This window comes from Rhinoderma darwinii, chromosome 5 (assembly GCF_050947455.1).
Source record: "Rhinoderma darwinii isolate aRhiDar2 chromosome 5, aRhiDar2.hap1, whole genome shotgun sequence".
NCBI lineage: Eukaryota > Metazoa > Chordata > Amphibia > Anura > Rhinodermatidae > Rhinoderma > Rhinoderma darwinii.
In genome coordinates, this window is record NC_134691.1 from 256,323,782 (window position 1) to 256,339,080 (window position 15,299).

The 15,299-nt window shown below is 41.4% G+C and overlaps 1 protein-coding gene and 1 long non-coding RNA gene across 4 annotated transcripts in view; one reads left to right on the top strand and one right to left on the bottom strand.

Annotated features, from left to right (window-relative positions):
* Positions 1-15,299, bottom strand: part of LOC142651860 (epidermal growth factor receptor-like) — a 284,853-nt gene that overhangs the window by 259,375 nt on the left and 10,179 nt on the right. For all 3 annotated transcript variants that reach the window (XR_012847722.1, XM_075827065.1, XM_075827066.1), the window contains exon 2: positions 9,673-9,824. Coding sequence is in view for 2 of the 3 variants with exons in the window: in XM_075827065.1 (XP_075683180.1) it covers positions 9,673-9,824 (152 nt within the window). In the remaining variant the exon portion in view is untranslated. The remainder of the gene's footprint in view (positions 1-9,672; positions 9,825-15,299) is intronic.
* On the top strand, positions 8,645-8,947 carry LOC142652889 (uncharacterized). Its single transcript, XR_012847972.1, has 2 exons — positions 8,645-8,732; positions 8,867-8,947. It is a non-coding gene; the product is annotated as an uncharacterized LOC142652889 (long non-coding RNA).

Sequence of the window (15,299 nt, forward strand, 5' to 3'; positions counted from 1 at the left end):
TCTTCAAACCTGACATGGTGCCTAAAATATAATTTAAAAAAAAAGGAGGCACCAAAATCCTCTAGGTGCTCATTTGCTTCTGAGGCCAGATGTGGTATATTTCTAAAAACTGCAGAATCTGGGCAATAAATATTGAGATGCGTTTCTCTGGGAAAACCTTCTGTTTTACAGAAAAAAATGTATTACAAATGAATTTCAGCCAAAAAAAATTAAATTCTAAAATTTCACCTCTACATTGATTTAATTCCTGTGAAACGCCCAAAGGGTTAAGAGACTTTGAGAATGCTGTTTTGAATACTTTGAGGGGTGCCATTTTTAAAATGGGGTGATTTATGGTGACTTTCTAATATATAAATTGAAAAAGATTTATTGCCTGCCGGCAACAGAAGCCATGTTTTCCAACTAGCAATAGAAAATAACAAAGTATTTATTGAATTAGGCCTCATTTACACGAGCGTAATATACGCGCGTGCGACGCACGTGCTTTTCACGCGTGTCGTACGCACCTATATTACTCTATGGGGCAGTGCAGACGATGCGTGAATTTTGCGCTGCGCGAGTGCGTGGCGTAAAACTCACGACATGTTCTATAATCGTGCGTTTTTCGCGCATCACGCACCCATTGAAGTCAATGGGTGCGTGAAAACCACGCATGCCGCACGGAAGCACTTCCGTGCGAACTGCGTGATTCGCGCAAGAGCTGTCAAACTGAATGTAAACAGAAAAGCACCACGTGCTTTTCTGTTTACAAACATCCGAACGGAGTGTCTTAGACATGAGCGAACCGAACTTTACCGGGTTCGGCCGAACTAGTTTTGACTGAACCCGGCAGGAGAGAGTCACTGTGCAGGGTGCTGAAAGAGTTAAACTGGTTCAGCACCCTGGACAGTGACTTCCGATTCCAAAATACATGAACGTGTCAAAAAAAAAAAAAAGTTCTGACTTACCGATAACTCCCGGCTTCTTCCTCCAGTCTGACCTCCCGGGATGACAATTCAGTCCAAGTGACAGCTGCAGCCAATCACAAGCCAAGCACAGGCTGCAGCGGTCACATGGACTGCCGCGTCATCCAGGGAGGTGGGGCCAGATGTCAAGAGAGGCGCGTCACCAAGGACGCGTCACCAAGGCAACGGCCGGGAAGTTCTCGGTAAGTACGAACCTCTTTTTTTTTAAACAGGTTACGCAATATGGTGATCGGAATGCACTGTCGAGGGTGCTGAAAGAGTTACTGCCGATCAGTTAACTCTTTCAGCACCATGGACAGTGACTGATGTCGACTAGCCTCATCTCTATGATGGCGGCTGCGCGAAAATCACGCAGCCGCGCATCATACACGGATGACACACGGAGCTGTCAAGTGCCTTTTGCGCACGCAAAACGCTGCGTTTTTTGCGCGCGCAAAACGCACACGCTCGTGTAAATGAGGCCTAAATGCAAAAAAGACAGACTACACATAATTAAAGTAAAGGTCCATGGCTGACTACAATCAGCTTAGTGCAAGGTACAGGAAGCCTGGAGCTAACGGCTGCAGCACGCAGCACCAGACCCAACGTTAAATTCTAAGAGTCAGCAGGACACGTGTTTAAAATTCAGAATGGAAGCCCCCCCGACATGTTTCTCTACGATGTAGCGTCTTCAGGGGTATTGGGGCTAATGACAGCGCGCGGCAAGATGGCCCTGTTTAAATATATAACAGAGTTGCTCCACACGTTCTATTGATTGGCCGACGGCCAATCACAGATGGAGCAGAGAACGAGCTCCCCGTTCTGTGACGGACATACCACACCACCAATTAACAGCCAACCTATGCGACCAATAAGGACATAGCAAGGTGCGCATGCGCATAAAGGTAAAAACGAGTGATAGAATTATTTGCCGTGGAACTATTCAATTCGGCGCGCATGCGTCGTGGGAAAAGGTAGAGTAATAGACGGATTCCCAGATGTCAGAGACTGACATAATATCGGTGTTAGAATATTTAATGTGGTGGGAGATAAATGGAGCTAGTTACTAGTAATAACACAGTGGGTCGTATTGGGCAAAGGAGGCCGGCAGTCAGCAAAGCCGAGATACCAAGCCCATTATGCCAGCACGACACACGCAATGTTAAAAGGTTTAAAGTACTAACACAAATCAGGTAGCCATCTATAAAGTAACATACGTCCAACAGAGTGATGGGCAAGCCAATGTGTCAATTCACAATATAGTCTAGACTAATTGGAGCAAAAATTATGTTCTATCAATAGTCAAATAAGTCAAGTAGTACAACCTACATGTCAAAAGACATATAAGTAAGGTTTAATAATGGGAGGATCAATATATGAGACACGTAAAGGACAGTCAGTCCATAATGATGAGATACATTAATGATCAGATAGTAGAATATATGTATGGTGGCCTCTGATTTTGGTATCAGTATAGTGGCCACGTATAGGATTCACAGAACGCTGTATAGGATTCACAAAAACGCTGTATAGGTAAATCCCTCATTTAAGCCCCCTGGGCTAAGGGATCCGAGACGATGGATCCAGCGTGCCTCCTCTTGTAATAGTTTACGGTCCAAGTTGTCAGCTCTGGGGCCGAGTTTGACCTTCGTAATACCCCAAAATTGTAACGAGCGGATATCTCCATCGTGAACCTTATGTATATGCCTGGACAGAGATGTGTCTTCCTTATTATTTATGGTACTTAGATGTTTTGATATTCTCCTCCTTAGTTCCTGTATAGTCTTACCCACATAGAACTTGGGGCAGGGACATTTAGCGATATAAACAACCCTGTTACTCTGACAATTGATGAATTGTCTAACCTGGTATATTCTGTTATCAACTGGGTTGGTGAATTGTTTGATGGTAGGCATTAAATGACAAAAGGAACAGCGGGCACAGGAGTGGGAACCTATGACCGACGTCTTTAACCAATTCTTGGATGCAGAGATCGGTCCAGTGTGATGACTATGCACCAGGTAGTCACGTAAATTCCTGCCTCTACGGTACGTGATAGAAGGAACAGAAGGTACAACTCCCTGGAGGTCAGGGTCGGACAGGAGAATTGGCCAATGGCGATCCAGGATCTCACGGACCTGTTGTGAGCCGGTGTCAAAGGTGCCCATACATCTAATACTGGTTGTGCCACTCGATTGAACTGCAGTAGTTGGATGATGTCTAGTTATTGATTTATGTTCATACAATAGTTATTTTCTTTCGGTGGCTCTAGCCCTAGCATAGGCTTTATGTAGCCATTTTCTAGGGTAACCACGAGCCAAGAATTTGATAAATAGGCCATTGCATTCCAATTCGAAAGCCTCATCATCGGAACAGTTCAGTTTAGCACGGAGATATTGTCCGATAGGGATTCCCTTTTTGAGGGCAGGAGGATGATAGCTATCTCAGTGCAACAGGCTGTTAGTCGCCGTAGACTTACGTGAGATGTCAATATGGACACCACCAACAGGGTCCAAGGAGATTTTAAGATCCAAGAAAGTGATTTCTTTTTGATGAATTACATAAGTGAACTTCATACCAATATGGTTGGTGTTAAGTGCGTGCATGAAATCATAAAAAGTGTTAATGTCACCATCCCACAGGAGGAGAATATCATCAATATATCTCCCCCAGAATAGGATGTGACATGTGTATATTGCCAGTGTGTCAGTGAAGACCATGGTGTCTTCCCACCAGCCCAAAAATAAATTTGCATATGTGGGTGCACAAATGGTGCCCATTGCCGTTCCTTTAATTTGCGGATAGAATTTGTGATCAAATAAAAAATAATTGTGTGTCAGAAGGAAACGAAGTAGTGATAAAAGAAATTGATTGTGAGTATGGAATTGAATTTCCTTGGTACCCAGCAAATGTGCAACTGCTGTGAGTCCAAATTGGTGCTGGATATTGGTGTAAAGTGACTCGACGTCAATACTAGCTATGAAAGTGGAAGGAGTGACATGTATCTCCTGGATCCTGTTGATGGTGTCCTTGGTGTCCCTTAAGTAGGAGGGAAGAGAGGTAACGAATGGTGAAAGAATCTCATTAAGGTACATACTTATGACCTGGGTGAGACTGTCATTACCAGATACAATTGGTCTACCTGGTATTGGGTGTGACATCTTGTGGATCTTGGGCAAGGCATAGAATGTTGCTAGCGTAGGAGTGGGATTATAGATCCGTTTGAATTCCTCATTACTGATCATATTTTGTATCTTAGCTGTATTAAGTAATGTGTATAGTTCATTTAAAAATAGATCACTTTTCCTTTTTTAGGAATTACGAACCCTCGTTGGAATCTGGGCTAGCAACAGTACCACCTATGTCTCTAATACAAACTACCAGTGACCAAATGCAAGTGTATAATATCTCCTCGATAGATCTAAGTAACTCTCAACTTACACTTTTACGTAAAGGCTTGTCCTTTACTCCTACTCCACTTTTTGACGAGTTCACTTGGACTAAGGACGTCAATCTATTCGCCAGAAAAATAGCTTTACACAAATATTTCAAAAATAACACCATGAACATGGGGGACAGTGATAGAACTGAACGAAACACACTTATGGACCTTGAAAGCCTCCTATATGAGAATGAATTTGGACCTATCACTGCAGTAGGTCCTTTTTCGTCACTGCGTCCGAAATCCAAACTCACCCCACCCTTCTCACAATATGCTTACTTAGACGTTTTTGTTAAGCTGGTATGTGCTGACCTGAAAAAAATTAGACCAAACAAAGAAAAAGCACTCTCTAACCTTAGTAGAATGGAATTAATAGCATTGGATGAATTACGTAATAACCAATATATTACCATCAAACCCTCTGATAAGGGGGGTAATATTGTGATCATGAACCAGGACGAATATGTGGCCATGGTTCATAGATTGTTGGATGACATCACTACGTATTCGATTTTAGACAAAAATCCCACTGATCTATTTTTAAATGAACTATACACATTACTTAATACAGCTAAGATACAAAATATGATCAGTAATGAGGAATTCAAACGGATCTATAATCCCACTCCTACGCTAGCAACATTCTATGCCTTGCCCAAGATCCACAAGATGTCACACCCAATACCAGGTAGACCAATTGTATCTGGTAATGACAGTCTCACCCAGGGCATAAGTATGTACCTTAATGAGATTCTTTCACCATTCGTTACCTCTCTTCCCTCTTACTTAAGGGACACCAAGGACACCATCAACAGGATCCAGGAGATACATGTCACTCCTTCCACTTTCATAGCTAGTATTGACATCGAGTCACTTTACACCAATATCCAGCACCAATTTGGACTCACAGCAGTTGCACATTTTCTGGGTACCAAGGGAATTCAATTCCATACTCACAATCAATTTCTTTTATCACTACTTTGTTTCCTTCTGACACACAATTATTTTTTATTTGATCACAAATTCTATCAGCAAATTAAAGGAACGGCAATGGGCACCATTTGTGCACCCACATATGAAAATTTATTTTTGGGCTGGTGGGAAGACACCATGGTCTTCACTGACACACTGGCAATATATATTGATGATATTCTCCTCCTGTGGGATGGTGACATTAACACTTTTTATGATTTCATGCACGCACTTAAGACCAACCATATTGGTATGAAGTTCACTTATGTAATTAATCAAAAAGAAATCACTTTCTTGGATCTTAAAATCTCCTTGGACCCTGTTGGTGGTGTCCATACTGACATCTCACGTAAGTCTACGGCGACTAACAGCCTGTTGCACTGGGATAGCTATCATCCTCCTGCCCTCAAAAAGGGAATCCCTATCGGACAATATCTCCGTGCTAAACTGAACTGTTCCGATGATGAGGCTTTCGAATTGGAATGCAATGGCCTATTTATCAAATTCTTGGCTCGTGGTTACCCTAGAAAATGGCTACATAAAGCCTATGCTAGGGCTAGAGCCACCGAAAGAAAATAACTATTGTATGAGCATAAATCAATAACTAGACATCATCCAACTACTGCAGTTCAATCGAGTGGCACAACCAGTATTAGATGTATAGGCACCTTTGACACCGGCTCACAACAGGTCCGTGAGATCCTGGATCGCCATTGGCCAATTCTCCTGTCCGACCCTGACCTCCAGGGAGTTGTACCTTCTGTTCCTTCTATCACGTACCGTAGAGGCAGGAATTTACGTGACTACCTGGTGCATAGTCATCACACTGGACCGATCACTGCATCCAAGAATTGGTTAAAGACGTCGGTCATAGGTTCCCACTCCTGTGGCCGCTGTTCCTTTTGTCATTTAATGCCTACCATCAAACAATTCACCAACCCAGTTGATAACAGAATATACCAGGTTAGACAATTCATCAATTGTCAGAGTAAGGGGGTTGTTTATATTGCTAAATGTCCCTGCCCCAAGTTCTATGTGGGTAAGACTATACAGGAACTAAGGAGGAGAATATCAAAACATCTAAGTACCATAAATAATAAGGAAGACACATCTCTGTCCAGGCATATACATAAGGTTCACGATGGAGATATCCGCTCGTTACAATTTTGGGGTATTACGAAGGTCAAACTCGGCCCCAGAGCTGGCAACTTGGACCGTAAACTATTACAAGAGGAGGCACGCTGGATCCATCGTCTGGGATCCCTTAGCCCAGGGGGCTTAAATGAGGGATTTACCTATACAGCGTTTTTGTGAATCCTATATAGCGTTCTGTGAATCCTATACGTGGCCACTATACTGATACCAAAATCAGAGGCCACCATACATATATTCTACTATCTGATCATTAATGTATCTCATCATTATGGACTGACTGTCATTTACGTGTCTCATATATTGATCCTCCCGTTATTAAACCTTACTTATATGTCTTTTGACATGTAGGTTGTACTACTTGACTTATTTGACTATTGATAGAACATAATTTTTGCTCCAATTAGTCTAGACTATATTGTGAATTCACACATTGGCTTGTCCATCACTCTGTTGGACGTATGTTACTTTATAGATGGCTACCTGATTTGTGTTAGTACTTTAAACCTTTTAACATTGCGTGTGTCGTGCTGGCATAATGGGCTTGGTATCTCGGCTTTGCTGACTGCCGGCCTCCTTTGCCCAATACGACCCACTGTGTTATTACTAGTAACTAGCTCCATTTATCTCCCACCACATTAAATATTCTAACACCGATATTATGTCAGTCTCTGACATCTGGGAATCCGTCTATTACTCTACCTTTTCCCACGACGCATGCGCGCCGAATTGAATAGTTCCACGGCAAATAATTCTATCACTCGTTTTTACCTTTATGCGCATGCGCGCCTTGCTATGTCCTTATTGGTCGCATAAGTTGGCTGTTAATTGGTGGTGTGGTATGTCCGTCACAGAACGGGGGGCTCGTTCTCTGCTCCATCTGTGATTGGCCGTCGGCCAATCAATAGAACATGTGGAGCAACTCTGTTATATATTTAAACAGGGCCATCTTGCCGCGCGCTGTCATTAGCCCCGATACCCCTGAAGACGCTACATCGTAGCGAAACATGTCGGGGGTGCTTCCATTCTGAATTTTAAACACGTGTCCTGCTGACTCTTAGAATTTAACGTTGGGTCTAGTGCTGCGTGCTGCAGCCGTTAGCTCCAGGCTTCCTGTACCTTGCACTAAGCTGATTGTAGTCAGCCATGGACCTTTACTTTAATTATGTGTAGTCTGTCTTTTTTGCATTAATTCAATAAATACTTTGTTATTTTCTATTGCTAGTTGGAAAACAGGGCTTCTGTTGCCGGCAGGCAATAAATCTTTTTCAATTTAACCAATACGCCCACCAACTATAAGGGTCCTCCCCTTAGTGTATTTCTAATATATAAGGCCCTCAAAGTCATTTCAGAACTGAACTGGTTGCTGAAACAATAGCCTTTTGTAATTTTCTTGAAAATATGAGAAATAGCTGCTAAAGTTCTAATCGTTGTAACGTCCTAAAAAAATTAAAATTATGTTCAAAAAACGATGCAAACATAAAGTAGACATTTGGGAAATGTTAACTAGTAACTATTTTGTGTGGTATTACTATCTGTTTTACCAGCAGATACGCTTAAATTTAAAAAAAAATGCTATTTTTTTAAAATTTTCTCTCAATTTCGGTGTTTTTCACAAAAAAAATATTCAATTCGTCGACCAAATTTTCTCACTAAATTAATGTACAATATGTCACAAGAAAACAATCTCAGAATCTCTTGGATAGGTAAAAGCATTCCAGAGTTATTACCACATAAAGTAACACATCTCAGATTTGAAAAAATCGTCTGTGCCACAAGGCCAAATCAGGCTGCGTCCTAAAGGGGTTAATACTGAAGATTGAAAATCTTGCAAATTCTCACACAAATCTATTCTTCACCACATCAGGCGTAGATTTTATTTTCTGACTTTCAGACAGTCCACAATGAACCAAATTTATTAAGAGATGTGCGCCTTTTAATAATTTTTACGCAATTTACACCAACGTTTTTTTTTTGTCTAGCGTATGAAATGCCAGTCTTAATAAATCTGCCCCATTTTCAATTGTGGCATCATCACAATATAGCACAGCGACCCTAGGAATAAAGATAAATTCTATTGTGACATCATCAAGATAGAACACAGCCTAGGAGTACGGAAAATACTATTTTGACATCACCATAAAAGAATGCAAAATGAAATGAATACTAAAACTACAGGGACATCATTACAATAAAACACAGCTTATAAATGAAGACATCAGGTATTGGGACATCATTACAATTACGTATTCTACAATATACAATGACTGTGTATAATATATACTGATCAAGAAATTCGCTGTTTTTGAAAAACCCAAGTGACAGGACATCACCTTTTTCATGATTTCTTGTACAGAAAGAGGAACTGGTTCAATGCAAGGCTCAAGAGAGATCAAGACCATAACAATTCAGATTTGGTAAATTCATCTGTGCGCAAGCTGTTGAACTATTCTGATTTGTAATGCATAATACTGTGCACCATGGCTCTGGGTTCTAAGTTCAAATTCAACCAAGTCAACACATGAATTGAGTTTTATGTTCTCCTTTTGTTTGCTTGTTTTCCTGAGGGTACTCCGAATTCCTCCTGTGCTACAAAAACATATTGGCAGCTTTCGAGCTGTAGCTGGGCCTTCCTTCATCTGGGACAAAGGGTCGGTTTGTCTCCCTAGCCCTGTATCTAAATACCCTGGCGAAGACAAAGTGGAATGTTTGTACCAGCATCCACGGCACATGCCCCAGGGCCCCTCCTTTGCTTTATAAATTGGCTTTCTATAAAATTGACTAGTGTGTGTTAAAGGGGAATTAGATAATGTGGTACAGGGCTTGAAATTAGTGCTTACAGTCTGTGCAGAGCGCTTTGGAATATTTAATACATAAGAAAAGGGAAAATAAATCAAATCTTGTATAATAAACATTTGCTTTGGTCCAAAAGGTCCAAAAATCCCCAAGAATAGAAATGTGTTACCTTAGATGAGGTTCCACATAAGAAAATGGGTGACCTGTCTTGCACCAATACAATTAATTTAGAGAAGTGTACAGCAGGACACTAGAGAAGTCAGCTAAAATAAAGAGTCCCATGAGCTAGAATGTACAGTAGTCTAAAACTAGGCCAGGTAATGGAATAAATGGAATCATGATACTGGTCTGAGTTCAGTCATTTACCTTTAGGAATGAAGTGTCCTGATGCGGTTGTAAATGGGTAATTTCCAGATTTCCCAGCACAACTTCACAGCCACTGTATATTTCTTTAAGAAGACTGTAGTTCTCATCTGCTGTTCCAAGCTTAAGAAACTTGTAATTTGTTCCTAAACACACTGTAAAGAGTAATGCAACAGAAGCACAAAGGTTTAAAATAGAACTATCATGTTTTATGCTATAGAATGCAACAAATTATAATACTATAATAACAAAATATTTTAAAATAAATTCTACAGGGAATTTTTAAAAACTAAATCGGAAGTTCGGTAAATACGTTTTTATTATACTATTGTTGTGGTGGCCATATTTGCAAATGCGACAACAGGAAGCACACCCATATTGGTTATCACTTTTGAATCAGCTTCTTAGCAACCTACTGTCATTTTATCACCATCTTCCATCAACAGTGAAAAAAGTTTTTCAGTCAGTTGCTGAGAAGTGACAACCACTTGCTACTCTTAATTTTTCAAAAATGTCCACTGCTATTGCTGTAACATTTGATATTTGAATCCCAAATTGCAACACATTTGTAACACTTGCCCCGTTTCCCCAGAGAATGTCCCTTTTGGTGCTAAGTTGAACCCCTTTTGTGGTTTGCTTCAAATTATGATAAATTGACATTTTCTAATTTTTTGAGTAAAGGCTGTAAAGCCTGGGGGCAAAATAGCCCAATTTGACTATGTACAGAGCTGTAACAGGCATCCATGGAGGGGCATAGAGTTCTATTGGGCCTCCGTAAGCCAACGATTTCAAAGGAATACAGAGGTGTTTTCTGTCAGAGTGCGTAAAAGTCTAACAGAAAAAAATAATGGCATACACCATCACATGCCATATGAGGGAGGAATTTTTTGACATACTGTCAATATCTCCGGCATGTGGCACCCAACAGACTACCAAAACGCAACACTCGCAGTTCCTGCTGCACCTTACTAAGGATCCACATGGTACTCTGTGTGCTGCGATACAGCCTTCTGCATATGCACTGAGGCTAAATACAGAAATTTAGTTGCGGAATTCAGTGCAGAAAATCGGCAGGTCTACGCAGGTAATTGTTGTGCCGGTAAAATCCATGCCTAAGGCCAGATTCACACGAACATGTCCATTTTGCGCACGTAAAAACATGTTTTTCGTACCTTTGCAGTTCCGCATGCAATCAGTGTTTGCTCCGTGTGGCATCAGTTTTTTATGTCAGTGGTGGTGCGCATTTTTTTTATTTCTTTATTTTTCTCAGCCTTTCCTTAGCAGCTGTTGTGTGAAACAAGGAAAGCACATGGATGACGTCCTCGTGCTGTCCGTGATTTTCACGCACTCATAGACTTCAATGGGCGCGTGGTCAGCAAAAACGGACCAGAATAGGACATGCAGTGAGTTTCACGCAGCCTCATTGAATTGGACATGCAGTTAGTTTCACGCAGCCCCATTGAATTGCATGGGTTCGTGTTCTGTCCATTTTTTTAACGGACAGCATACGAACGTGTGCAACGTTCGTGTGAATTAGGCCTAATAGTGTTTTTTTTAATGCATTTTTAGGTGCGGTTTTTACATTTTGATACAGAAATTGGTGCGTTTTTCTGCTGCGGATTTTGGTGCGTCTTTTTTTAAAACTAGCCAGATACAATTCGCAAGTGGAAACGCAAGATAAATTGACATGCTTTTAAAATGCACACTGCAGGTAAATTTAAGTGCAGAAAAAAAACGTAACATGTAGATGAGATTTCTTGAACTCTCATTTACTTTGCCAATATTGTATTATACTGTGGACTTGCCGCATGAAAATATATGCTGCAAATCTGCACGCAATACGCATCGGGTGCATTTGGTAAACAGGTAAAAACAATTGCATTCTATAACTGAAAAGAGGGGTAATAAATTTAGTCATTAAAGAAATAAACCAATATATGGGAAATTCATCAGTATTTTTTGTGAATTTTAACCCCTTTATACTACTGGAATATCCTTTAGCTTCTTCACTAGCCCCATATGCAGCACAGGCCAAGATTAGGTATTACTCCCACTAAATCTATGGTGTCCACCTGTGGGCTCTAAAAATGTTGAGGTTGGGTTTTGGGGGTGGGGGACTGTTGGACGTTAAATTAGTCTGGGCCATCATTGTGCATCATTGCAATGCTGGACTCCCCAGGCAGAGCATCAGCTGATGCTCTGCTCAGGGACTCCACTACCGCTGCCGACGTCACGATCCATATATGGACAGTGACTTCAGGGATTCCTATCGCTCCAGTCCTCGAGCAGAGCATCAGCTGATGCTCTGCCTGGGAACTCCAGCATTGCTGCCAATGTCACTGTCACTGTCCATTTATGGACAGTGACATCGGCAGCAGTACGGTAGTCCCAAGGCAGAGCATCAGCTGATGCTCTGCTCGGGGACTCCACTACTGCTGCCGACGTCACTGTCCATATATGGACAGTGACTTCAGGGGTTTCCTATCGCTGGAGTCCCCAAGCAGGGGACTGCAGCACTGCTGCCAACGTCACTGTCCATATACGGACAATGATGTTGGCAGCAGTATGGGAGTTCCCAGGCAGGGATCAGATGATGCTCTGCTCGAGGACGCTAGTACTGCTGCCGACGTCACTGCCCATTTATGGACAGTGAGGTTGGCAGCAGTGCTGGAGTCCCTGGACAGAGCATCAGCTGATGTTCTGCTCAGGAACTCCAGCGATAGGAAACCCCTGAAGTCACTGACCAAATGTCGGTAGCAGTGCTGGAGTCCCAAGCAAAGCGCTAGCTGATGCTCTGTTCGGGGACTCCAGCAATAGGCAATGTGACAGCCTCTTGCGGTCATGCCATTGATGACACGCTGACACGAAGCAAGCCCTCAGTCACGTGAGGGCGTGTCGGCACGTCATCAATATTAGAAAAGCTCCAGGACTTCCAGGCACAATTCACCGGGTTTGAAGGGCATCATTTAGTACTGAATTTTTAATTAATGTACATTAGTAAGTGACTTCTATTTACATAAAAAATATAACTTCTTAAACCCCTTCCCGACATTTGTCGTATGGGTACGCCATGGAAAGCCATGACTTCCCGCAAATCAAAAGCGATCAAAAGCGATCGCTGCATCTTAGCAGTTGCTAGCAGATTACCAGCCATGACAGGCAATCGGGACTGGCGACTGCTGCTATGGCAACAGGAGACACAATGGCCTCCTGCTCTGCCATTACGGAAGCTGATTAGGCCCAGCCGGGAGGCGAAGCCTAATCAGCTTGCTGTCAGTGAATAACTGACAGATCTAATACATTGCACTATGTAGGTAGTGCAATGTATTAGAAAAAAACATCAGACAGTTGGACCTTCAAGTCCCCTAGTGGGACTTGAAAAAAAGTGTAAAAAAAGTATAAAAAAGTGTAAAAAAAAAAGTGAAAAAAATAAAAGTTTGGAAACAATAAAAGTTGAAAGTAATAAAATAAAATACAATCGCCCTTTTTCTCTTATCAAGTCCTTTATTATTGAAAAAAATTATAAACCATACGTATTTGGTATTATATTATTTATTGCACGTGGTGAACAACGTAGGAAAACGTAAAAAACTATACCAGAGTTTCTGTTTTTTGGTCACTTTGCCCTACAAATATTGGAATAAAAAGTGATGAAAAAGTCGCACATATCCAAAAATGTTACCTATAAAAACTATAGCTCGTCTCACAAAAAACAAGCCCTCATACAGCTCTGTCGACAAAAAAGTTAAAAAGTTATGGTTCGCACAACTTGGCGACAGAAAAAATACATTCTTTTTACAAAAGTAATTTTATTGTGCAAAACATTGTAAAACACAAAAAAATTCTATAAATTAGGTATCGCCGGAATTGTACTCACCCGCAGAATAAAGTTAACGTGTAATTTATAATGGTGAACGATGTATAAAAAAAACTAAAAAAATGGCAGAATTGCGGTTTTTTTTGTTTACCTGGCCTCCCAAAAGATAGGATAAAAGGTGATCAAAAAGTCGCATGTACCCCAAAATGGTACCAATAATAACTACAGCTCGTCCCGCAAAAAAACAGCCCTCATACCACTACGTCTATGAAAAAATAAAATTAGTTATGGCTCCAATAAGTCAGGAAATAAAAAATATGCAGTTGTGTCAAGAGGCGATTTATCAAGGACCTAAAATTAGGGAACCAGGAAGGGGAGGGCCCAAACATATCCGCTGGAAGCGACGGTGCTCGTTTTATACCAGGACAACACTTTCCCAGAAAAATTTCCCAAACTGCAAAGGTGCGGAGTGTGGACCAAAAGGGGCATAAGAAAGGATGCCATATATCAGTGCGACACCGGCCTGTGCAGAAAGAATTGCTTATCCTGCTCATCTATGGATCATTTTATTGGGTTTTTTTCCCCATTATTATACCACCTGACTATGCCCCTGATGTACTCTGCCCAGCTTACATGTACCCCCACATTATAAATGGAAACACCAGCATTACTCAAACAAATCTACTGCCAACCAAAATCCGCTTTACAAAAGCCAAATGGCGCTCCCTCCGCTCTGAACCCTATAGTGTGCCCAAACAACAGTTTCCTTCCACATATATGGCATCGTCATACCCGGGAGAACCCTTTTAACAATTTTTGGGGTGTCTCCAGTGGCATAAGCTGGGCATGACGTATTTGCCACTGAAATGGCATATCTAGGGAAAAATATACATTTTTAATTTGCACCATCCACAGCGCATTCATTTATGGAAAAGACCTGTGGGGTGAAATTGCTCACTACACCCCTTAATAAATGCCTTGAGGGGTGTAGTTTCCAAATGGGGTCACTTCTCAGGGGTTTATTTTATTATTTCACATCAGAGCTTCTGCAATTGTGAACCAATACTTTGTAAATCGCCAAATTAGGCCTCAATTTTACATGTTACACTTTCACTCCTGAGCCTGGTCGAATGTCCAGGCAAAAGATTAGGTCCACATGTAGGGTGTTTCTAAAACCGGGAAACACTGCATAATAATTAGAGAGCTGTCTTGTTATGGTGGCACAATCTGGCCACCACATATTGGCATATCTATGGAAAAAATTCCATTTTCACATCGAGTGCACACTAATTTCTACAAAACACCTGCAGGGTTAACATGCTTTCTACACTAGTTAAATGCATTGAGGGGTGTAGTTTCCAAAATGGGGTCACTTCTGGGGGGTTGCCACTGTTTTGTTCCCACAGGCGCCCAGAAACCAACCCAGCAAAATCTGCACTCCAAATGGCGCTCCTTCCGTTCTGAGCCCTGCCGTGTGCCCAAACAGCAGTTTATGACCACATATGAGGTATTGCTGTACTCGGGAGAAATTGCTTTACAAATGTTGGGTTCTTTTTTTCCTTTATTTGTTGAGAAAATGAAAAAAATTGCGCTAAAGCTACGTCTTATTGAAGAAAAAAAGATTGTTTTTATTTTCACTGCCCAATTTTAATAAATTCTATGAAACATCTATGGGGTCAAAATGCTTACTACACCCCTAGATGAATTCCTCAAGGGGTGTAGTTTCCTAAATGGGTCACTTTTTGGGCGTTTTCATTGTTTTGTCCCCTCAGGGGCTTTGCAAATGCAACATGGCATCCGCAAACCATTCCTG